Raw genomic sequence first — 25,528 nt, forward strand, 5'->3', positions numbered from 1 at the left:
GAGGCATGACATGAAATTCTCCAAAAGGGCCACAAACTGACTTGGGAGGGGGGTGGAGCCTTCCTCACTAGGGGCTGTGGTAGCAGGGATTCATCTCAGGTGTGACCCAAAAGAGATGGTTAATATAATTGCCAAAATGTGGTCACTCTCAGAAACACCGTGTCCTCCTCTCACAAGAGAGGGGTGAATTACAGGTGCAGAACGTTGGTTTGAGCTGATTTTGCTAAACTATTTTTTTGTGATAAGCAAAAGGGTTCGGGGCGGGGGGGGGGGGGGGGGGGGGGGGGAGGGGGAGGCGGGGAAGAGGTATTAGGATGTACCTCTGGTGTACCACAAATAAAAGCATCAATACAACTCTGAGGCATTCATCTGGAATGAGATATCATCATCAAATGCTTTGCACAGTTGAGACTGTCATAGAGCTGTTAGCTATTATTATAAAAACTCGGATAAAATCATAAGTATTCAGATGCCAATAGGATGGGGAGGTGAGGCCTGAGCGAAGGGGCTCCCCCGGGGTCCCAAGGTCTCTTCTCTCAGCTCTGTAGGCTGGTGTCCCTGGCCAGACCCTGGGCAAGCTGCCCAATTCGGGCTGGAGGGGACAGCCTCGTATACTCGAGGAGGTGCCAGGACGGTCTGCCCTGAGCTCTCTGGCTAGCTCCTGTGAAAGACCTCCCTCAGCCCTGGGCCAGGGCTAATGCTCATCCTGGGCCCTACGGCAGGGCCTATAGAAAGTCTTTTCAGGACCTTGGAGAGGGTCTCCGCCTTTGAGACCACAAAGCAGGCCAAGCACTCTGGGAGATGCAGGTGTGGCAGGGTCCCAGGGCTTGTCCCCTAAGGCTTCTGGACACTGACTCCACTCCACCCCAGCCCACCCCAGCCAGGTTTGTTAAGCACCAAGTCTTCCCCTCTTTGTCAGCTCTTCCACAGGGTAATACGGGTGGCACAGGGGACACAGCCCCAGGACTGGACCAAGTCTCATCTTCTTGAGTTCAAATCTGGCCTCTGACCCTAGTTGTGTGACCCTGGGCAAGTCACTTCACCTTGTTTGCCTCGGTTTCCTCATCTGTAAAATAAGCTGGAGAAGGAAATGGCAAACCGCTCCAGTGTCTTTACCAAGAAAACCCAACTGGGGTTATGAAGAGCTGGACACAACTGACATGTCAACAGACCAAAGGATAATGGACTGCAGGAAAGCAGACTTTGGCTCCATGTCAGGAAACTGAGGCCCATGGAGGTACATGATGTAATGGATAAGGGGCTGGACCTGGGTTCAAATCCTACCTGTGACACTTACCAGCTCTGAGACCTCACGTCAAGGAGCTTCAGTTCCCTCTGAGATCTCTGCCAGCTCTGGGTCCTGGGACTCTGAAACTGGCAGGGACCTTACAGATGAAGACACTGAGGCACCGAGTGGGGCGTCTTGCCCAAGGTCACAGAGACGGGGGGGGGGGGGGGGCAGCAGCGTCGGCTGGGGCCCGCCAGCCTCTCTGGCTGCCCGGAATAGCTTTATGATGCCCACCTCCTCCCCCATGCTGCCCTGGAAGGCTCTGCAGGGGCCCTGTTTGGACACAACCCTCCAGCTGCTCTGGGCTCAGATTTCCATCGTCTTTGTGACAGATCCTTGTTGGAGGCTGTACTAACAGATGCAGGGCAGGGGCCCAGCAACAGGATGTTGTAAATGTCCAGCCAAGTTGGCCTTTCAGATGCCGATGCTAATGGCCCCAGGAGACTCTCAGCACACAGCTGTAAATGCCAGCCCATGGGGAGGGCTGCCTTCGGGCTAGGGCCTGGTCTTTACAGACACTTAACTACCTTCTGCCTCATAACAGGCAAGTGCCTCACAGTTCAGACAGGAAGAATAAACAGCTCATCTTGGAGAAATCAATCAGACTGCAACACACACACGCACGCACACACACATCAGAATAAAGGACTGTCCTTGGTCGGCTCAGCTGAGGCTGGCATCCTTGCCCCTCCCTGACCAATCCCCTGCATCCCCTGGGCTCCTGGGGAACCCAGGTCATCTTGAGCTGACACAGCCTGAGCAGCCACAAGCTGAAATTCTCCAAGGACTTTTAAGTTCATGTCAGTTTGGTAGGTATCACCCCATTTTACAAATGGTTCTCCACTGTGAACCAGTTAGGGCCAGTATTCCACTGTACCCCAGTTTTCAACACAAGAGCATGGACAAAACCAACTCAATATTTCCATTCAGTGCCAAGAATGTGCTGAGTGCCACCCAGAACATGGCAGCAGCCCTGACTTCCAGGAAGCCAGGGTCATAGATTTGGGCTGGAAGGCCACTGAGTCTGGCAAAATCACTGGTTCCTATCTTTTATTCAGATCAGAAACTGATCTCAGACCACCTGCCCAGGAGAACCTAGGCGCTAATAGCACAGATAAGAAAAGTCTGATGGCAACTAGAAATGAGGATGGGCCATGAACATTTCAGTGCCATATTCTTGGGTTCTCCACTGGGAACAGAACTGGAAAACTAGGTGTCCAGTAGGACTCCTGCCATGGGGCTTCCCTTCACAAGCAATGGGCTTCAGGAAAGAGCCCCTCTCCTGCTTAGCCCTCCTCGGAAAGCTCAGAGACCCTTCTCTGCTCAGGGTCCCCTCTGCCAGCTTCTGCTCACCACAGGGGGCAGGGGAGGATTCTTCTAAGAAGACTTCAAAAGAAAACCATGCATGTAAAGGCGGTCACAGGGGGAATTGGAGATGAGCCCTCAGAGTCTGGAGGGTGCAAAGAGGCTGTCCCAACCAATGGGATTTGAGAGCAGAGAACCCGGGCCTCCAGCATCCACCTGTTTATGGCCCAAGGACTGACCATGCTGGAGAAATCACTCCTGGCCCCAATCCCAAGAAAGCTTCACACAAATTAAGACTAAAATTGAAGACCCAAACTTAGAGAAAGGAAACCTTGCTGGTGCCAAGCAGAGAAATTCAGTTCCTTAGGATCACACGCTGTCAGAAGTAGAAGGGCCTGAAAGGTTCAACAGCCTCATCTTACAGAGGAGAGAAAGGAGAGATCAGGTGTCTAGAGAAGGAAAGGCCTTCAGAGGCCAGCTAGACCAATGCCCTCACCTTACAAATGGGGAAACTGAAGCCCATGGAGGTTTCATGACTAGCCCAAAGTCACACGCCAACAGAGTCTGAACCCAGGTCTTCTGATTCCACCTCTCATGATCTCTCCCCACTCCACTCCCAGCTCTGCAGGCAAGATGGCAACACCCTCCACTTGGAATTAGAAAAGCCTCTAGAAATAATCTAGTCCAACCCCCTCATTTTACAGACGAGGAAACTAAGGCCTCTTGCAGAGATCAGGTGATTAATAAATGCTCTTCCTTGGCAAAGAATTGGAAATCAAGGGGATGCCCATCAAGTGTGGAATGGCTGAACAAGTTGTAGTATAGAAATGTAATGGAATACTGTTGTTCCATAAGAAATGATGAACAGGCAGATTTCAGAAAAACCTGGACAGACTTGTGTGAACTGATGCTGAGTGAAGTGAGCAGAACCAGGAGAACACGGTATACAGTAACAGCCACAGTGTTCGACGACTGACTTTGATAGACTTAGCTCTTCTCAGCAATGCAAAGAGCTAAGACAACTCCAAAAGACTCATGACGGAAAATGTTACCTGCATCCAGAGAAAGAACTCTGGAGTCTGAATGCAGATCGAAGCAGACAATTTGCTCTCCTTTTCTTTTCTTCTGTTGTTTTGTTTTGTTTCTTCTTTCTTGGGGTTCCTCCCATTAGTTCTAATTCTTCTTTACACCATGACTAATGGGAAAATATGTTTAATATGAATGTACAAGTACAGCCTACATCAGACTGTACTTTGCCTTAGGAAGGTGAGAGGAGAGGGAGGTGGAGAGTATTTAAAACTCAAAATCTTATGGAAGTGAATGCTGAAAACCAAAAATAAATTATTTAAAAAATGTTCTTCCACTACATGCCAAAAAATAGCTTTAGAGAATTCTGTTTATAGAAAAATATTCACAGCTTATTCTGCTGGGCCCCAGAGGGCAGCCAAATTGGCCTCCTGACTTTGCCTCACACATTTCCCACCTACATACTTTTGCACTGGTTGTCCCTCACACCTGGAACGGACTCCCTCCTCACCTTTCCTACTAGAGTCTTAGTCTCTCATGAGACATAAGCATGAAACTCATCCTGTTCGTGACCACAGCTGCTGGTGCCTTCCCTCCCCTCTCGGCAATGGCCTTGTATTTATTCTGTGTGTGCCTATGTGTATGTATACATGTACATGTGTGTTTATATGTATAAGTGTATATATATAGTGACTGATTGAACAATGGGTAGAAAGCTACAGAGGCAAATGTAATTCAGTTCAGTTCAACAGCATTTATTAAACACCGACAAGGTGCCAGGCAGGCACTCGCTGGGTGCTGGAGACACAAAAACCAAAATGAAAAGCTGTGCGAGATGGGCTTCGCCCCCCCACCGCTGACAGACAGTCCCCCTCCCTGGAGGGCTGGGCAAAAGCTGGACCGATGGGCTCTGAGGGCCCTGAAAACTCAGAAATTCTGTGACTCCAACCCCTTGGCACCAGCAAGAAAGAGGCCGACAACTTGAAAGCCCAGCCACTGGGGGATGGCTGGACTAATAATGGCGAGTTCACAAAGCAGAAGAGTAGGAGGTGCCATCCCAAGAAAGAGCTGGACAAGAAGCCTTTGAGGCAATGTGGGAGCCCCTCCCCCAGGGCCTCAGGCCTGTGCGCAGCGGGCTGGTGGAAGTGGCACTGCCAGACACCAGGGGCAGAAAAACAAGACAGACCGATGGAAAGCGAAGCCAGCATCTTAGAACTTGGGACAGACCCGGACAAGGACAGAGAAGAAAGCATTTCCCTTGGTTTGTTCATTTCAGGCCATCCAGCCCAACCTCATTTTACAGATGAGGAAACTGAGGCACAGAGAGGTTCATGTGATTTGCCTAAGGCCATACCACCAGGAAGTATCTGAGGCTGAATTTGAACTCAGGTCTTCCTGATTCCAAGTCCAGTACCCTATCCACGACAAGCTGTCTCTTTGTCTTAGGTGCATTTGACAATTTTTAATGGTTTTACAAATTAAACAAAAAATTTAAGGCTTCCTACATCCTGACTAACAAAGTCAGGAAGTCTGGGCTCAAATCCAGCCTTAGACACTTACTGTGCGGCCCAGGGTAAAACAGTCTTCTGGTCTCAGTTTCCCCATCTGTAAAACAGAGATACAGAAGCATCTACCTGACAGGCTGCTGTGAGTCACATCCACGAGGACGCACAGGAGACAATCTATCTTTGTCATCAATAACTCTCAGTGCGTCAGACACATAGCACTAACTCACCAACAAGCTTTTACTCGGCTCTCATTGGGGGCCCAAAGCCACCAAGTGTGGTGGGAGACACCAAAGGCCGACGGGACACAGCCTTAAGAGAAGGCCAATCAATCAATCAGTATTTATTAAGCCCCTACTATGCACAGGTGCTGTGCCAAGCACAACAGTCTCTGCCCTCGAGGAGCTTACAATCTAAAGGTTGCCATGAACGGATGCCACTGTCATGGACAAGTGATAGCTCTTCACAACAAGCCCCTAAGGTAGGATTGGGAGCAGAGTGTATCACCCCCATTTTACAGCTGAAGAAAGGAGGGTCAGAGCAGGGATTTGAACCCTGGTCTCTCCTGACTTCAAAACCGAGCTGCTTTTCCCATTGCTCCAAACTTCACAAGACCAGGAAAGGACAATTAACCTCCACTTGCGGAAGGGCACCAGCCTCAGTGTGGGCTGCCCAGACTGGAGTCTTGTCCTTCCCAACTATAAAGAACTGACTAAAAAGAAACGTCCTCACTCTGGGAACTACCTCTGCTCATAGCCATCCCCTATAGAATTTCTGCCATTTTGGTTGCAAAACGCCTGGAAACTGGACAAGAAAACCAAAGCAGATGGATGGAGGGAGACAAACATGGGAGAGGGAGGAAGCCACCCCAAGGGCTCAGCTGAAGGGTGGTGGGCCCCAGCATCTCAGCTACATGGCTGCCGACACAATTTAGGAAAGTAAAAGAAGCTGCCAGGGAAAATTCTATAAGCATCCGAGCTGCCACCCAGTGGGCCAATGGGCTGCCTCAGAGGTGGTGTGGGGGTCTTAGAGCCAAGGCTTGGGTGCTGTCTGGATGAGACAGCCTCCAATATCCCCTAGGAACCCACCAAGCTTATTCTTTTTCTCTGGGGCCTGCTGACACATCCTGATGCCGTGCCCAAGAGCATACCATTGTGAGCATCCTAATAATTAGATAGGCCACACTGGGCGGCACGAATTATTAGGAGATTCAGACCTCAGAGCAACAGTCGGTTTATACAAGACCACAAGGTAATGGGTTTCGGATGGGCAGTCCAATCCCCTCATTTTACAGAGAGGGAAACTGAGGCCTGGAGGGGCAATTGTCCAAGGTCACATGGACAAAAACCTGGGGAGCAAATCTCGCACTCCCTCCACTGACCCTCATCTAATCTGTGTCAAGATAATAATACAAGAAGGGAAATGTTTGCAAACTGCCAGCTGGCACATAAACCCCAGCCAGCAGGGCAGGGAACCAGTTAGTGAAGGTCGTCACCTCCCCCTATAGAAGGGAAGCCCCCAGAGGGCAAGCCCATCTTCATTTCTGTCTTTGCGCCCCAGTGCTAGGCATTAATAAATGATTGTTGACTGACTGGGTACCATGCGGAGGAAGCAGCTGCGTCTTTTCCAAAGGAACACAGTTGTCTCTCCTATCACCCCACTGCTCCCCAACCTGGACTGTGCTTGTCCTTGATTAGACCACAGAACAGAAAATGCCAGGGGGGTGATCCCAAGTCCGAGGCTCTAAGCCTGCGCCAGACCTCTTAAGGGGGAGCCGTCTCTAGGCAGCACCATCACCCAGCACCAGCTACGTGGCCGGCTGGATGGTCCTGGGGTTCCACCCCCTTAAAGCATTTGCCGTCCCTTTTCCTGGGGCCCCTGGCAGGCCTTGGCAACACCCCGGCTTTCCAGCCAGGACTAGGCTGAAACTTAGAGCTCCGGGCTGGTCCCGCCTTTGAAACTGCTCTGCTGTGTGGCTGCGGGCAGTCTGAGCCTCTCTGGGCTCCCATTTCCTCGTCTTTAAAATGGATGAGATCATCACAGGATCCCTGATTCTGGAGACGCACGGGTCCAGCCCAGACTGGGCACAAGTACGAGGCCTGGACTGGGCACCGAAGAGCCAGGAGCCTTCCTAGCGGGGTCACCCTGCAGCCACGTCCCCCTCCTCACCCCTCTCCCAGTCTCTTCGTCCTGCCTCCAGAAAACGCGCAGACAGACGAGACCCCGACAGCCCCAACTCTGCGGCCCGCAGCCCGACGGGCCCAGCTCCCGGACAGCACTCCATGCTGCGCGCGCACAATCGGCAGTCCGCGGCGTCCAGGGTCTCCCGGGCAACGGACGGCAGGCTCCGCCCCTCCGCTCCGCCCCGCCCCTCGCAGAGCGCGGCAGCCCCCCCCGCGACCCCTCTCCGCCCCCTCCGCACCTGGCCACGGCCTCGACGGAGCCGGGAATAGCGGTGCCACCGCCATCGCCGCCGTCGTAGAGCACTCCGGATACGTCGAGCAACACCCCACGCACGCCTGCCAGCCGCTGGGCCCACGCCGCCGCCATCGCTCCCGTAGCGCCTGTCCCGGGTGGCCTTCCGGGGGGCGAGGCGGGAGCAGAGGCTCCTGGGAGATGTAGTCCGACGAGAGGGGGAGGGGCGGGGCGGCGAGGCGAGGCGGAAGCAGAGGCTCCTGGGACATGTAGTCCGGACGGCACCGTCACGCTGCTCAGAGGAGACACCCCCCCCCCCCCCATTCCGTCACCCATTCTCCCTGGGGAGGCCCACACTTCCCCCGCCCCCGCCCGCGGACTAGCCGCGTGACTCCGGGAAGGGCCCCCACCCCCGCCCCTCTGTGCCTCAGTTTCCTCCCATGTAAAGCGGAGGAAAGGGAGAGCTGATGAAGCTCCCACTATGTGCCGGGCGCTGAGCTGGGCGCTCCAAGGGTCAGATGGTGAGAGGGCAGTGCCCAGCTCCCCCGCCCCGCGCCCTCCCGGGAGCCTGCACGTGCTCCCCCTCCCGAAAGACTGGCATCTCTGAGGGGAACAGGGCTGTCTTCGCCCCCGTCCATCCGTCTCCCCGCACACAGCGGGGTGCCAGCACCCAGTAGGTGCTTCATCGGTGCTTGTTAGCGGTGTCTCTGACCTGTGGGTGGCCAGGACTGCCCAGAGCGGCCGGAGGCGGGAGGACACGGGTGCCGGGGCGCCCTGGGGATGGGTGGACCCCCGGACATCTATACCCGCGGGCGCACAGCGAGGCACAGGCTCCAGTGACAACACATGTGCTCAGAGAAGGGCTTCGTGTCCGACTCGTTGGGGGCGCCCCAGCTCGGGAGCCACCGGTCCGGAGGGTGTCAGCAAAGGCTTGCCGGGACGCCAAGCTCAGGGCGTTGCCTGTTGGCTGGCCTTAGCCCTAGCATCGTGACCTTGGACTGACTCTGCCCCATCTTCTGGCCACCTCCCCTCCAGCCTCGCAGAGGACCCAGAGTCACCGGGCTAGCGCCTCAGCCGCTAGACCTTACTGACCGCCTTCTACACCTACAACCTGATACTTTTAGGGGTGTAGTGAACCCCCTTTCTCTCCTGTTCAAACTGAAACCACCAAAATGGATTGTACACCTGCAGTGGCTTCCACCTACAGGGCAGATATGCTCATGTCTGATCAGCATGGAGGCTTTGATGGGATGGGGTTATCTCCCTCCAAAGGTGCCACCACCACCAGCCGTCTTGTACAACCGTTGGTGCGTTCCCAGAAGGTTCCCTCAGGGACCCACCCAAGTGTCTCTGTGACCTCATCAGGAGGGGAGTTCCCTCCAAGGGAGCAGGGCTGTCTGTCTGTCTTGTCACTGGGGGTCCCCCCCATGTGCTGGAGCCTTCCTTGCTGGCTCTCTCCCATCACTCTGTGAGGGGATGAGTGGAGCCCTCTGTCCATCCCTCACCTCTTCACCAACCCACCTCCTCCTTTGTCTGGCAGGTCCTTTATAACATCCTGACCCTGAGGCCTACTGTCTATTTCTCTGCTTATGAAACTTTGGCCATGGCAACCCAAGAGGGAAAAAAAGACAAAATGACAGAACTTTAAAAGTCAACTACAGGCCAGCAAGCCTGAGCCAGGCCTTCTGTGTATGCTAAGCTCAGACAGGGATAGAGAAGACCCCAAGCAAATACCCACTTCTGAAACATCCACAAGCACAAAGAGGCTCAGTCTAGTCAGATCGTGTGAAAACAGAAGATGATAATGCAAACCTATTTTTAAGAGAAAAGAACCTAGTCTGAGAGGAGACAGTATCTTTGATCCACTCTTCCAAGCCTGGCACCACCCACTTTTCTGGACGTGTTTCTCAAGTCTCTGGCTTTTTCCTAACCCCTCCGGGCATTTGCTTGTGCTGTCCTTTATACCTAGAAAAACTTGCAATCCCGCCCATGGCTGGAGACCCAGTTTAACAGCAGCACCTCCAGGAGGCCTTCTGACCCAAGTGACTCTTCTTTGAACCCTCATGCTTGTGTGGAGTGGAGCATCTAAATAAGTCTCTAAGTCTTGTTACATTCTGCCTCCTTAGCATCTCATTAATGCCTCCCCTTTGCTCAGAGGCAGAGGGAGGTGCTTTGGAAGGAGCCCTGGACATGAGCCAGAGGGCTTGGGTTTGAATCCTGCCTCTGCCTCCTACTGGGCCTCAGTTTTCCTCTGTAAAATGAGGGAATTGAAGGAGATGACCTCTAAACTACCTTCTAGCTCTGAATCCTCTCTCATGGTCATGCCCTAGTTCTAGCCCTCATCACCTCTTATCTCCATCAGTCAGTCAGTCTACAAACCAACCCTAATTACCTGGGCTATTGAAATAGCCTACAAATTAGTGCCCCAACTTCTAGCTTCTCCCCATCTCCAATCCATCCTCCATGCAGCTGTGAAAATAATCAATACCATCTCATTCCCCTTCTTAAACCCCTGCCATAGGACCCTATTGCTTCTAAGATTAAAAAACAAACAAACTGGGGCGGAGCCAAGATGGCAGCTGGAAAGCAGGGATCTGCCCAAGGTCTCCCCCAAATCCCTCCAAGCACCTGTAAAAAATGGCTCTGAACAAATTCCAGAGCTGTGGAACCCACGAAATAGGTCTCCAGCCCAGGAGAGCCTGGATGGTTGCAGAGAAGGGTCTATCGCATGGTGCTGAGAGCAGAGGGCAGCCCGGACAGACCAGACCCTGAGTCAGCCAGCCATGAAACAGTGAGCTGGGGCAGTTACCATACTCCTCAACCCAAAAACTCCAAAGAACAGGTTGGGGGAAACTGCAGGATCGAGTTCAGAGGGATCCTGCCTCCAGCTCTGGGGGTAGAAGTGGAGCGGTGGTGGCCTAGCAGCAGCAGAAAGCTCATGAGGCTGCTTCCAGAGCTCCAGTGTCAGCTGCTTCCCAAGTCCCTGGCTCACATGGTAGGAGTAATCAAGCAGCAGATCAGAGCGGGAATGCAAGGAGCGCTTTGTGGACACAAGGGCAGATTCTCTTGCTGCGCCCTGCTCGGATCTGTATTGTGGTCCTGGTTGGCGGTTCTTGGGGGAGGAGGAGCACTGCTGTGACAAAGCCTGGGGTGATGGTGGAGCAGAAGTAGCTCTGAAAACAGCAGTGCTTGGACCCTAAAGCTTGGGACAAAGTACTCTCTACTCTACAAGCAGTCATATCCTGACAAAAAGCTCAAGAGTCAAGTAGAAACGAACTCAGACTCAGACTCAAGCTCTAGATTCTTTTTTTGGTGACAAAGAAGATCAAATCATACAGCCAGAAGTCAACAAAGGCAAAGAGCCTACATCAAAAGCCTCCAAGAAAAATATGAATTGGGCTCAGGCCATGGAAGAGCTCAAAAAGGATTTGGAAAAGCAAGGAAACCATGAAAAACAAGTCAATGACTTGCTAAAGGAGACCCCAAAAATACTGAAGAAAATAACACCTTAAAGAATAGACTAACCCAAATGGCAAAAGAGCTCCAAAAAGCTAATGAGGAGAAGAATGCCTTGAAAGGCAGAATTAGCCAAATGGAAAAGGAAGTCCAAAAGACTGCTGAAGAAAATACTGCCTTAAAAATTAGATTGGAGCAAGTGGAAGCTAGTGACTTTATGAGAAATCAAGATATTGTAAAACAGAACCAAAGGAATGAAAAAATGGAAGACAATGTGAAATATCTCATTGGAAAAACCACTGCCCTGGAAAATAGATCCAGGAGAGATAATATAAAATTATTGGACTACCTGAAAGCTATGATCAAAAAAAGAGCCTAGACATCATCTTTCAAAAAATTATCAAGGAAAATTGCCCTGATATTCTAGAACCAGAGGGTAAAATAGACATTGAAAGAATCCACTGATCACCTCTTGAAAAAGATCCCAAAAAGAAAACTCCTAGGAATATTGTCACCAAATTCCAGAATTTCCAGGTCAAGGAGAAAATGCTGCAAGTAGCCAGAAAGAAAAAATTTGAATATTGTGGAAACACAATCAGAATAACACAAGATGTAGCAGCTTCTACATTAAGGGATCGAAGGGCTTGGAATCTGATATTCCAGACGTCAAAGGAGCTAGGAGTAAAACCAAGAATCACCTACCCAGCAAAACTGAGTATTATGCTCCAAGGCAAAATATGGATTTTCAATAAAATAGAGGACTTTCAAGCTTTCTCAGAGAAAAGACCAGAGCTGAGTAGAAAATGTGACTTTCAAATACAAGAATCAAGAGGAGCATGAAAAGGTAAACAAGAAAGAGAATTCATAAGGGACTTACTAAAGTTGAACTGTTATGTTTACATTCCTACATGAAAAGATGATATGTGTAATTCAGGGGGCCTTTCTCAGTATTAGGGTATTTGAAGGGAATATAGACAGAGGGCACAGGATAAGTTGAATATGAAGGGATGATATCTAAAAAAAATGAAATAAATTTAAGGGGCAAGAGAGGAATATATTGAGAGAGGGAGAAAGGGAGAGATAGAATGGGGTAAATTATCTCACATAAAAGTGGCAAGAAAAAGCAGTTCTGTTGGAAGGGAAGAGGGGGCAGATGAGGGGGAATGAGCCAATCCTACTCTCATCAGATTCAACTTGAGGGAAAAACATACACACTCAATTGGGTATCTTACTCCACAGGAAAGTAAGGGGAAGGGAATAAAAAAAGGGGGGATGATAGAAGAGAGGGCAGATAGGGGGAGGAGGTAATCAAAAGCAAACACCTTTGAAAAGGGACAGGGTCAAGGGAGAAAACTGAATAAAGGAGGACAGGATAAGATGGAAGGAAATATAGTTAGCCTTTCACAACATGAGCAATGTGGCAGTGTTTTACATAATGACACATGTGTGATCTATGTTGAATTGCTTGCCTTCCTAGGGAGGGTGGGTGGGAAGGGAAGAGGGGAGAGAATTTGGAACTCAAAGTTTTAAAAGCAGATGCTTAAAAAAAAGTTGGTTTTCTTTGCATGCAGCTGGGAAACAAGTTATATAGGGAATAGGGCATAGAAATCTATCCTGCCCTACAAGAAAGTAAGGGGAAAGGGGATGGGAGGCAGTGGGGTGAAAGAGGGGAGAGCTGACTGGGGAATAAGGCAATAAGAATATATGCCATCTTGGAATGGGGGGGGAGGGTAGAAATGGGGAGAAAATTTGTAACTCAAAATCTTGTGGAAATCAATGTTGAAAACTAAAATATTAAAATAAAACCTTAAAAAAAGAAAGAAACAGAGGGGGAAAATCCTTCCAAGACTCAGGCTCATACTGTGGAGACACTCAGATGGGAGACTCCAATGAATTTTAGTGTTCACAAAAGAGTTCTCCTGACCCAGATATTCAATAAATATTTTGAAAAATGAAAAATAAAAACAAACCACCCTTCTATTTCCCATAAATTTTGCATAGGCAACCCCCATGCCCAACCTCCCAACCAGGCCTAGGATGGGAGACTCATTCCCTCCCCACCACCTCTTGGATTCCCTGGCTTCTCTCAAGGTTCAGTTCAGGTGCCACTGCCTGTGAAACATTGGTCCACAAGCAGTTATTAAGCACTTATTCTGTTTCTGGCACTGGGGATATGGGAAGAGGCAAAAACGTGGTCCCTGCTTCAAAGAGCTCACACTCTGATGTGGGAGATAACTTAGAAATAAATAGGTTCCTACAAGATGTTGCTGTTGAAATGCTGAGCTCAATATGTGGGCAAATTTGGAAAACTCCACAGTAGCCACTGGAATGGAAAAGATCTGTTTACGTCCCAATCCTAAAGAAGGGCAATGGCAAGGAATGTTCAAATTACTGAACAATCATGCTCATGGCCAGCAAGGTTATGCTTAAGATGCTTCAAGCTAGGCTTCAGCAGTATGTGAACCAAGAGTTACCAGAAGAGCAGGCTGGTTTTCTGAGAGGCAGAGGAACTAGGGACCAAACTGCCAACATTTGCTTGATTATGGAGAAAGCAGGGGAGTTCCAGAAAAACATCTACTTCTGTTTGAGTGATGAAACTAAAGCCCTTAACTGTGTGGATCACAACAAAATGTGGCATATGAAAAAATGCTCTAAATCATTATTGATTAGAGAAATGTAAATTAAAACAGCCTTGAGATGGCATTTTGTACTTATCAGATTGGCTAGGGAAAGTGACAAATGTTGGAGGTTATGTGGAAAAATTGGGACACTGATTCATTGCTCGTGGAATTGTGAATTGATCCAATCATTTTGGAGAGCAAGCTGGAATTATGCCCAAAGAGTTATTAAACTGCCTATACCCTTTGATCTAGCAATACCACTATGAGGTCTTTTTCCAAAGATGATTAGGGAGTGTGTGTGTGTGTGTGTGTGTGTGTGTGTGTGTGCATGTGTGTGTGTGGCAAAAATAATTATAGCAGCTCTCTTTGTGGTGGGAAAGAACTGGAAATTGACGGATGCCCATCAATTGGGGAATGGCCAAACAAGTTGTGGTATATGAATATAATGGAATACTGTTGTGCCATAAGAAATGATGAGCTGGATGGTCTTAGAAAAATGTGGATAGACTTGCATGAAATGAAGAGCAAAATGAGCAGAACCAAGACAATGTTGTAGATTGTAACAGCAGTATTGTTTTTAAAACAACTTTGAGCAAATAAGTCATTGTGACTATTATAAATACCCAAATTAACTACAAGGGACATATGAAGGATGACACTGTCTGCATCCAGAGAAAGAACTGATAAATAGAAATATGTTTAGAGTGATTTTACATATATATATATATATATGTGTGTGTGTGTGTGTGTGTATGTATATATATATATATGTGTGTGTGTGTGTGTGTGTGTGTGTGTGTGTGTATCTAATGGTAGCCATCTCTACAGTGTGAGGGGAACTCTACAGTTTGGGGAAGAAAAAAAGAGGGGGGAAAAGAAATGTACATAATAACTTTATTATATTTTTAAAAGGAATAGCAAATTGTACATAATAAGATTTGCAGTTTTATATGCAATATTATATTATATTATATTATATTATGCTTATTTTAGTCCATAAATTTTTAAAAAATGAAATTTAAAATGTAGTGAGTCCTCATAGAGATAGAGGTACCAGATCATCTTATTTGCCTCCTGAGGAACGGGTATGTGGGCCAAGAAGCAACAGTTAGAACCAAACATGATGTGATAAGGAAGAAAGAAAACAAGAATTTATTAAGCACATAGTATATGTCAGGAAACGTGTGAAGGTCTTTAGAAATATTAGCTGAGAGGGTTAGGGAGTGAGTGTCAGAGAGCTTTCAGGATGGATGAAAAGATTTGGAGCTGATGTGGTGAATGGGAGAGTGAATCGGTTAGGGACATGGAAAAGGATTGCTTTGCAGCAGTGAGGGCCCAGCTGAGATTTTGCAACCTATGTTTGTAGTAGACCCAGTCAGCATGGTTTCATGATTTTCTCTAGCTTCATTCAGCAGCACATGAATAGAAGTAAAGGCAGCAGATAGTGGGAGTTATCCAAGGCTGGGGCTTGGTGAGGCATCGTTGGAAATAGGATGGGGGGCCAGGGACTATAGGATAAGGGGGCCAGGGACTTATCTAAAGGACAGTGTAGAGATGTATGATTCACTAAGAAGTCTAGGGAAAGGAGGAGGGTGTAACCCGTGCAGGGGTGATAGCCTGGAAGGGAACTGAGGGATGGAAGGATGGGAAGTCAAAATGAAGAAAAATAACAGAGTTAGATCATGAGTCACAAGGAAAGATGGAGATGATGATTATGATCCAACAAAGTAATCTCAGCATTCATGAACATGGAGATGTGCCTTTGTGCGTGATGATAAGATCAATGACTATTTCTGTGTGTAGCTGAGGAGGGTGAAGGAAAAGGTCATGGGAAATGACTAAGTTGATCTAGGCGGTTACAGTGTTTGATGGAATGTCAATATATATGTTAAAGTCCCCTAGTATGAGGGCAGGAGCTAGGGAGAAGAAGAAGAATGTGAGCCAGGTGCTGAACTCATGAAGAAGGATGGGGAGTTTTCTGGGCCAGAAAACAACAGCTACCAGGATTTTGATTGGGTGGCAGATGTGGATTGAGTGACCCTCAGAGGAGGAGAGGTTACTGAGTAAGGGTGGGAGGGGGAGATCTCAGAGGTGGCAATGGGTAGCAAGAAGAATTCCAACTCTCTCCCTGACCCCCAGTAATGTGAGTCAGGGGCAATGAGTGAAAGTTCAACCAGTGCTGGAAAGGGGCAGCCACAGAGGATTTGATCCCCACAACAACCTTGTTATGAGAGGCATTAAGGAATGGTGAGTAGAGAGCTGGCTTCAAAGCCAGGAAGACCTAGGGGTACAAGTCTTCCATCAGGCCCATCCTGATTTGTGTGATCCTGGGCAAGTCTCTTCACCCTTCAGTGCTGTGGGCAACTTTCTAAGACTTTAAATTGCAGAGAAGGGCCCTTTCCACTCCACCACCCTGGGGAAGGGAGAACCAGCAGATGGAGTGTCTTGAATGCAGGGGCAGAACCTTGAATGCTGAGGCAGAAGTTGAACTTTTCTTTAGTGAGCACTGAGAACCACTAAAGGATTTTAGGAAGATGACTGGCAGAGGTGCAGAGGATGAATTAGAGAACAGATTGATTGGAGGAAGGGAAGGTCACTAGTTGAGAGGTCATTTGAATGCAAGCCATATGTGTCCCATGTCAGAAGTCTGGCACTATAAGGGTCTTCTACAAGAAGGAGCCTGTCCTTTTCAAAGCACTTGAACCCTTGTCCTGGTATGCAGCATCCCATCAGCTTTCTCTTCACCAAATTAGGTACCTCCTTCCAAATAGGAATCATCCAAAATGTCCCCAAGCTTAGTTTGAAACCTGAGTTACACAAATGGTTGAGGTGAAAGGTAATAAGTTTGGTACCAGGGAACTAAATGGAGAGACTGGATGCCAGAAATGTTACAGAGGCAGAAACAACAGGACTTGGAAACCACTTAGATTTTTTCCCTTCTCTTCTAGATTCTTAAATATATAGAGTAGTCTTGCTTGCTTGATGTCTCAGGGTAGTTTACCTCCTTTGGAAGTCCTCCTGAAAATTTCTTTCGCCTGATATTAAAATTTTTAAATTCCTAAATATTTATTGCATCCTTAGAAAATATTTAATATAAATGTGATCTTGGGTAGGTCAATGTCCATCTCTGGGTCTCAGCTTTCCTCTCTAACATAAGGAGGAGGTTTAACTAGATGATCTCTAAAGCTGTTCCAGTTTTAAATCCTGTGATCTATAGACTTGCCCTCCCTAAAAAAAGGATTTAAAAAACAGCACCAATGTAAATTAAAAAAAAAAAAGACAAAAACAAAAAACTTGGTGCACCTGGGATCTGAATGCTTTCAGCCACCTTTTCAACAGCACATTAAGATCAGGACTTGAGAGCTGAAAGGATTTATACTTATCCAACTCATTTATGTTACAAATGAGGATACAGAAACTCCAAGAAGTCAGGTGATTTGGTCCCACTGGTAGAAAGTGGCAGAAGAAGAGGTTCAAATTCAGGTCCTCCAGATTGTTCCAGTGTTCTTTCCATTGCACCACAACAGCCTTAAGTGAACGGTTATAAGGGAGTTGAATCTGACATGGCATGTATTGGAGTCATCAGAATACCATGCCAAGAAGCTCATCTATTTTATTAGACACTGGACATTTTCTGTGCAAAAGTTCCCCTTCCACATGCATTTATTAAGCTGGTGGCAGAGCACAGTGTTGGGCACCAGAGACCCAAAGACAAAGATAAGAGAGGTCCTGCCTTCAAGGAGCATCCATTCTATTAGGAGGAAACAACATATATACAGTGAAATAATATTAAATGTATACAAAGTAATTTCATAAGATGGGGGTCTTTGGGCAGTGGAGAGCACCAACAATTGGGGAGAGCAACAAAGGTCTCATGGAGAAGCTGGCATGATATTAAAAATGTTTTAGGGTCATGATGGCTGAAGTCAGTTATAGAAAAGCTCAGAACAGGACACAGTCTCGCTTACCTCTCCCAAAATAATGGTAAAGCTGTAGCTTCCCCCAGATATCAACTATTTTAAATTTTTTTAAAAACCTTTTTATTTATGTCTTTATATCACAATTATTTCTGGATATACTTCACCCACCAATCCATCCTGTGAGCCTTTCCTTGTTTAGGCCAAACCAGTTGAAGAAACAACCAAGACTGACAATATATACAACCATAGTCTCTCCTTCCCTTTCTCTAAAGAAAGGAAAGATATGCATGTGGCACAGTGGATAGAGTGATGGATGAGGGGTCAAGCTAGAACATTGAATCCTGCCTCAGACACTTACTCACTAGCTCCGTGACCTTGGGTAAGTCACAACCTCTCTGAACCTCTGTTTCCTCCTCTGTAAAATGTGGAGAATAGTAACACAGCACAAAGCTTCGAGGGACAGAGGTCATTGATGGAGATGGCTGGGAGGGAGCCGAAGGGCTTAGTCCTTTTCGCAATCTGGTAGCTTCCTATTTTTGGTATCTTGGTGCTAAGCTTTCTTGTTATCAGCTGATACAAGGTGAAAAGTGCTCCTGGACCCTCTCATTTTGGCACCCACCATTAAGAAGAGATGGAGCAGTAGGGGGCTATGGGTATGGAATACTGCATATGCCATCAGGCATGGTTGCTATGTTAACTGGTTTCACTTAATAGTTTTTCTTTGTTACATAAGTGAAGGTAGAGAGTAATATATTCAGAAATGATTCAGATTTAAAACAAAGGGCATTATTAGGACATGGAAAGAAAGAAAAACCACAAAAATATAAAGGAGGCAGTGTGGTATAGTAGAAACATCAGGGGTTTTGGAATCAGAGGACCTGGGTTCAAATCTCCCTTTTGCCATCTCCCTGGGTCTTAGTTTCTTTCCTCACTTGAAAAAGGAGGAGGTTGGACTCATAATCGTTGAGGTCCCTTCTTTGCCTAGATCAATGAGTTTATGATGGCAAGAAATAAAAAGTAATTTGGTGCACTTTAAATTCAATGCCTTGGGATAAAATTCTGGCCACTCCATCTCTGCACCTGGACATCACTGCCTAGGGCATCACTGAACTCTTTGCTCAAATGGGTGGATGAGAAGATGTTATCACAAGTGTTTTAACTCAGCTGACAACGTTGCTCCCCCTTTGGCATGAACTGCAGACACTCCCCATCACTGACGGGGCAGGCAGCCTGTGGAGGATTCTGGGTGGAAATTCTAGGCAAGCGCTTTGTTTTTCCCGAGAGCTTGGCATCATTGATTTGCATCAGCGCCTCCAGAATAGTCTTTGGCCTCTCCTTAAAGATACTATCTAAACTGTGAAATTCATTAAATGGCCCCAGCCAGGGAGCGGGTTATTTAAAACAACATCACTAATGGTCCAATATCTCAGCTGTCCACGCTGATAGTGAACATTGTCTTGGCCAGCGTTATCAGTCCCGGACACCCGCTATGAATATTGATCCACAGCTTGTTACAGCCATCACTTGCCATCAGGACAGGTCAGGGTTGAAACCCACCTAGCATCAAAGCAATTTAAAGACAGAACTCAGGCAGAATTTTAATGTCCATGCTGAGAAAACAAGCCAGGCCAGGAGCACAAGGAAGGTAGATTGCTAAAAATACATGTACATATCTGTGCATTAGAGGAAAACAGCAGGAGAAATCAGCTGTCCCACTGAGTAGGATGTCAAAAGGATTCCATTACCATTCCCAGGCTGGCATTCCAACAGACTTAACTTGTTTGGGGTTTTCTCTCCCAACGGAGAACAAGAGAGCTCAAATTGCCTGGCCCCCACAATCTATGGAGAATCGGAGCCTTTCCTCCCAAGCCAATCTGTCCTTCTGTTCCAGTCACAGGAGCCTGGTGGCCTCGGACTGATCTGGTACCGAACAGAGTGAGCAGAAATGAACGAAAAAGGGGCCAGCAGGAGCGGCTGAACAAGATGGGGTCTGAATGTCATGGGATGCAGTTGCACCATGAGAAGTGATGAGTAGGAGGGCTTCAGAGAAACATGAGGAGTCTCCTAAGAGCTGAAGCAGAGGGAAGAACGCCAGATCAGAATAAAATACACTATGACTGCCACAGTGGGGAAGAGAAAAGGCAGTTGGAGTCTAATTGTCCTGATCGTCCAGAATTACCAATCTTCCATTCAGAAAGCAGAGGATGAAACATACCTCTGGCAGTGCACAAGCAGAGGTGAGAAATGCGATGTGGGAGGTCAGGCTCACACCATCCTGACCCTGCAGAGGAGGTGGGGCAGGGTTACCTGTTTTTCTTTGTCACAAGAGATTATGAGAGAGATCACGTCAGGAAAGGACCATGGTGCAAAAGCAGAAACGTTAAAAAACATTTTAAAGTCAGTGCAACAGCTAGTCAGTAACAACGAATGAACGAATGAGCAAATGAGTGAATGAACGTTTATCTGAGCATCTGTTATGTTCCCTTGTGCCTAACTAGTAGATAAAGATGCAAACACACAAAAAAGATAGAATCTTTGCTCTCAGAGAGTTTATTTTCTAAAAGAATAGGGATTTCTGGCTTGGGATGGTACTTGAATAGCTTGGCCAAGTCTAGGGGTGGGGGAGACAATATTTGGTGAATAATTATATTATCCTATTGTCTGTATATGCATAGTCAACTCTAAAATTTCTTTCCTTTTTTATTGAATAAAGGGCACAGGGAAAACTTGGGAAACTATAAACAAGAATCCCAGCACGTAGAAAGGTGTGGAGGCCAAGGAGGGCAGCTTTGGTCTAAGAAGCCACAGAGACCGTTAGCCATAAAGCTCTGGGTTACAATGGCAGCCGTGATTTAATTGTCATTACCAGAGCAAGAATATAAGGTAAAGAAGGAGAAGGGGATAATAATATGTACCAGGGTAGGACAGATGGCAAGGTAGCTATAATCATGGTCAATAGTGTTGCTCAATAATTCATTTGGGGGGTGTATTTTTGCCATTTTAATTTTCAATTAACAAGCATTTATTCTCTCTCTCCCTCCCATCCTTCCAATTGAAAAGAAAAACAAACAAAAAAACCCTTGCAAAAAATATCCACAGTAAAGTAAAAGAAATTCTCACATTTTCTATGGCCAAAAAAATGTACCTCTCATTCTGACATCCTGATCAGGGCTCTGGAATTGTGGTTGGCCGTGACATTGGACAGAGATCTGAAATCCTTCAAAGTCGTTTATCTTAACAATGTTGTTGTTGTCACATAAGTGATTCTCTTGGTTCTGCTCACTTTATTCTGTGTCAGTTCATACCAGTCTTCCCAGGTTTCTCTGAACATATCCCTTTCATCATTTCTTGTGACACAATAGTATTCCATTATCATAATTTGTTCAGCCATTCCTCAATTGATGGGAACACCCTTAGTTTCCAGTTCTTTGACACCACCCCCCAAAAAGCTACTGCAAATATTTTACATATATATATGTATATATATATATATACATACACATACACACACACATATGTCATTTTTCTCTTCCTTTGAGTTCTTTGGGGATAGGCCTAGTTTTATCACTGGGTCAAACTGTTTAATTCAAATTGCTTCCAAAGTGGCTTAACCAGTTCACATCAAGGAATGCATTTTTTTAACGAGAAAGCCATTCATGCACCCATGTATTCATTCAATAACATTTTCTTAAGGTTTCTTTTTTTTGGAATGCATTTTAATAGTATTTTCCCCCAATTACATGTCAAGACAATTTTTAGCATTCATTTTTACAAGATTTTGAGTTCCAAATTTTTCTCCCTCCCTCCCCTGCCTCCTGTCTAAAATGATATAGGTTATACATGTGGTATCATGTGAAAAATTTGCATATTAGTCACAGTTGTGAAAGAAAAAACAGATCCAAAGAAAAAAACATGACAAAGAATAAATTAAATGGAAAAAGTATGCTTCAATCTGCATTCAGAGTCCATCAGTTCTTTATCTAGAAGTAGATCGCATTTTCTGTTGTGAGTCCTCATTGTATTGTTGAGAAGAGCTGAGTCATAGTTGATCATCACACAGCATTGCTGATACTGTATACGATGTTCTCCTGGTTCTGCTCCCCTCACTCAGCATCAGTTCATCTAAGTCTTTGCAGGTTTTTCTGAAGTCTGCCTGCTCCTCACTTCTTCTAGCACAATAGTATTCCATTACATTCATACACCACAGCTTGTTCAGCCATTCCCCAGTTGATGGGCAGGGGGATGTATTTTGTAAGGGAGATTCTCTGGGCATTTCTGGGAAGTACCTTTGTCAAAATAAAGTGTATCGACATTTTTTAAAGGGGACCAGACTTATCTCTGATGAGTTTTGAATAATATAGCATTATTTCTTCTCTCATTTGCCATTTCTTTTGGGCCTTCTAGGTAAACTCATTCTCTCTTGCTCCAATCTCTCAGCACTATGAGCTTCATGGAAAGGTGATTCCTTCAACAAGAACAATAAAAATTTCAAAGCAATTCCCAAGTTCTGGCCAAAAAGGGGCCCCATTTCAGCCTGCTGCTCATGTCTGACCCACAGCATCACTTCTACCATCCACTTCAGAATGCAGTCAATCCTGAACTTGGAAGACATCAAGAAGTCACCACAGGGAAGAGCTGGGAAATGTTCATTTTGGACAAAGCTTCAGAAAACTTAACAGCTACTTTGGGAAATAGCTTTATATTGAGGACACAGGGCTGGACTTGGTGTCCAGCAGGCCTGAATTCTAATCCTGCCTGGGACACTAGGTGGAGGAAACACCAAGATTTTGTTCTGGGACAAATGCCTCGAACTTCCCAAAGAATTAATCAGTTACCTTACATGAGTCCCTTGTGTTGTCTGACCATCTGCAAAATGGAACCAACATTAGCTGTTATTCTGCCCTCATGGGGTTAGGACAAGGCTCAAATCAGATAGTGTTTATAAGATGATCTGCAGACTTCAAAGCCTGTAAAAATGTCCATTGTTAGTTCTTGGGGGAAATGGTCATAGATGTGTAGATCCAGTCAATTGACAAATATTTATCAAGCACTTGTCACCAGTCAAGCACTGGGAAGGAGACAAAAAGGAGGCATTAATTTAAGGATAGGAAAAGGCTCATTCTTGACTATGGAGACCCAGTACATGAGAGATAGTGTAGGATAACAGATAGAGAGGCAGCCTTGGATCCAGAAAGACCTGGGTTCAAGCTGTGCCTTTGACACTCTCTGACTGTGTGACCCTGGGTAAGTCCATTAACCTCTCTGTGCTCTAGGCAGCTTGCTAACACCAAAAGTGCCACAAGTGCTGACTGCATTGCTACAGGGAGTGTCTACACCCGAGAGTTCTGTATACTATTGAAATCACAAGTCCAATCCCTAAGTCCTACCTAACACCTCGGTCAGTTGTGTGGGTAACAGCCGAATGGTCCCTTAATTATGTTCATTATACATGTATACACATAACTGATAAGGAATTTCAAAGAACAGGAGCACAAATTGTCATCAAGGAAATGTATAAGTGAATTAAAAGAGGCCAGCTTGAGCCACCCCATTGTGTCCTCGCCAGGTGAGGTGGTGTGCAGCCTCCCCACAGGGAGCCACAGGCAGAGTCCTGGGATGGCCAGGCATCTGTGGGGCCTGCTCTGGATCACTGACGAGGACATCCAAATGAAAGGGCTCACCTTTTAATGCACGTTTGCTTCGGTTTGTTTTACATATTTATTACTTTGTTTTGTGTCACAGTCCCCATCCCCAAGCTGTGTCCTCCCCCCACAACAAAGGAAAGCACCTAAGCCACACTGGCTCGAATCTTACATTCCTTCCGAGTGGTCTCCACCCCTACTCCCCACCTCTTCCCTTTTTAGTTCTCCTTGAACCACTTTAATAAGTGTTTGTTGAAATGAATTGAATGCATAAAGGGTTGGAGAAGCTCAAATCCAGGGAAGGAAGAGGGAAACACAGAAAGGTTTGATGAGGAGATAAAGTTAGGAACCAAACAGGGCACCTGCTCCCTCTGTTTATTTTCCTTTGCTCTATGGAGCATTGGGTGCTCCTAACAGGAGGCATCTTCTTCCCTAGCAGGGCGACGTTTCCTTTCCAGAGGTACTGGGCCTAGAGTCAGGAAGAAGTGAGTTCAAATATGGCCTCAGACACTCATTGGCTGTTCAGCCCTGGGCAAATCACTTACCCCTGTCTGCCTCAGTTTCCTCAACTGTAAACTGGGGGTATAAACCTCTAGAAGGCTGCTGTGAGGTGCTTAATAAATTATTGTCTGTGTTTGTTTCCTTCCTTTCCCTTTCTCTCTTCCTTCCTTTTTTTCCGCTCCCTACTTTTTTCCATCCTCCTAGATTCCCTGGGTTAGGCCAAGGAAAGCTCCTGCACCTTTCCAGAGGTAGGGAGGAGGGCCCATTCCTTAGAGCTGGAATTCTATGGAAATTGTGGGCACTGGAGTGGTCGGCAAGGGCTTTCAAGCCCATAGTGAATACCCAGGCAGCCCAGGGGAGGAGAAGGGAGGCTTTGAATGTGAAAGACTAAAAAGAGACCCCCTGGAAAGGCTCCTTTTCCATCACAGATGGGGCCTGGAATGATTGGGTTGCTCCTCCTCTTCCTCTCCCTTACCTGCTCTGATAATCCTAATTGCCAAGGCATTGTGTTGGAACCCCAGGGGGCAGGCGAGGTCCTGCCCAGCACCCGGATGGGGGGACAAAAGGGGGGAAAACCACAGTGTGGGCCTCTGGGACTAGTGTCTGGGGCTACCTCTGACCTGGACAATGAGATGGTTTATGGCTGTGCCTCCCAGTGACACTTGGAGAGGCAAGTAGGCCTCCTTCCACTAGCCACTCTTGGGGCCTGAAATCCCGACTAGAATAAAGCCTTTCTAAGCAGGGGAAGCAGGTCTAGGAGGAAGGGAGGGTCTAGGATTTCCACTGACTTCAAAACCTCCACCTGCTGCCTCCTCAGCTTAATGTTCCCCCTACCCACCCAGGCTGCAAATGATAGAGCCTGGAGACCCAGCCTGGGGAGAAGCGCTTCTTCAGCGCTTCAGTAGTGGTCATTCCCGCTGCTTTTGTGCTTCACGTTAGCTCATTGGAACATTACGTAGGCTACCCCGGGGTTCAAGTCCTGCCTGGGAAGCAGAGTGGTTGAGTGACCCCGGACAAGCCAGCGATCTTCTTCTCTTAGGAGGCACCTCTCTGAGACTGTAAGCTACAGACCTGCTTCAAGTGGCCGAGTTCACTACGTAGATGAAATCCCATATGGGGAACGGAACCAAACCAAACCAAACCAAACCAATCACCCATGCCCCATGAGGTACGTGCAGGTCATAACAGACTCGGTTAAGTGATTGGGGTGTCAGAATCCGTGTCAGGTTCATAGATCTGGAGTAAGAAGGGACATTAGAGGCAGTGGCCGGCCCATTCAGAGGTGGCCAGGGTCACACAGCTACTAAGAGTCCGAGGAGAAATTAGAACCCTGGTCTTCTAGCATCCAAGATCAGCTAGTTGCACCAGAATGCCTCAGAGCTCATCAGAAGTCCATTCGCCCTCCCCTGCAGCAATCCCACCCCTACTCCGGCTAATGGTGTGATCGCCAGAATTCTTAAGCTGCTGAGAGGTGGTCTAGGGTTCAAAAGGCAGGGTGGCTTTGGTAGCCTTTGAGTCTGGGAGCTACTGGGACCAAGAGACTTGGCCCCTGAATAAGGAGATCGACGGGAGGGAGGTGTGGACAGCTGGGAATCCGAGACTAGCCCGGGTCGATTTCCTCCTCCCGGCGGCATTTTTACCAGATCCTAGCAAAGACAATATCCAACCCGGCGATGAACCGTTTACTCCATCCGAGGTAGGCGCCTAGAATCTGCCTAAGCGCACTTAGAATCAAGCTTGTCCGCGCACCTTAGCGCCAATGAAGAAAAAGAATCGTGAGAAATTGGCTGCTGGGGGATGGAACTCATATGACAACCTCCCCTCCCCCAATCACCTGCACCCTCGGCAG

General features: G+C 47.2%; 1 protein-coding gene across 1 annotated transcript in view; it reads right to left on the reverse strand.

Moving 5' to 3' along the window:
* Positions 1-7,708, reverse strand: part of LOC118827853 (phospholysine phosphohistidine inorganic pyrophosphate phosphatase) — a 202,445-nt gene extending 194,737 nt beyond the window's left edge. The window contains exon 1 of the mRNA XM_036734181.1: positions 7,547-7,708. Within this exon, the coding sequence (XP_036590076.1) occupies positions 7,547-7,674 (128 nt within the window). The 5' untranslated portion in view covers positions 7,675-7,708. The remainder of the gene's footprint in view (positions 1-7,546) is intronic.
* Between the last annotated feature and the right edge of the window lie 17,820 nt (positions 7,709-25,528).

The sequence above is a fragment of the Trichosurus vulpecula genome, chromosome 8 (assembly GCF_011100635.1).
Source record: "Trichosurus vulpecula isolate mTriVul1 chromosome 8, mTriVul1.pri, whole genome shotgun sequence".
Taxonomy (NCBI): domain Eukaryota; kingdom Metazoa; phylum Chordata; class Mammalia; order Diprotodontia; family Phalangeridae; genus Trichosurus; species Trichosurus vulpecula.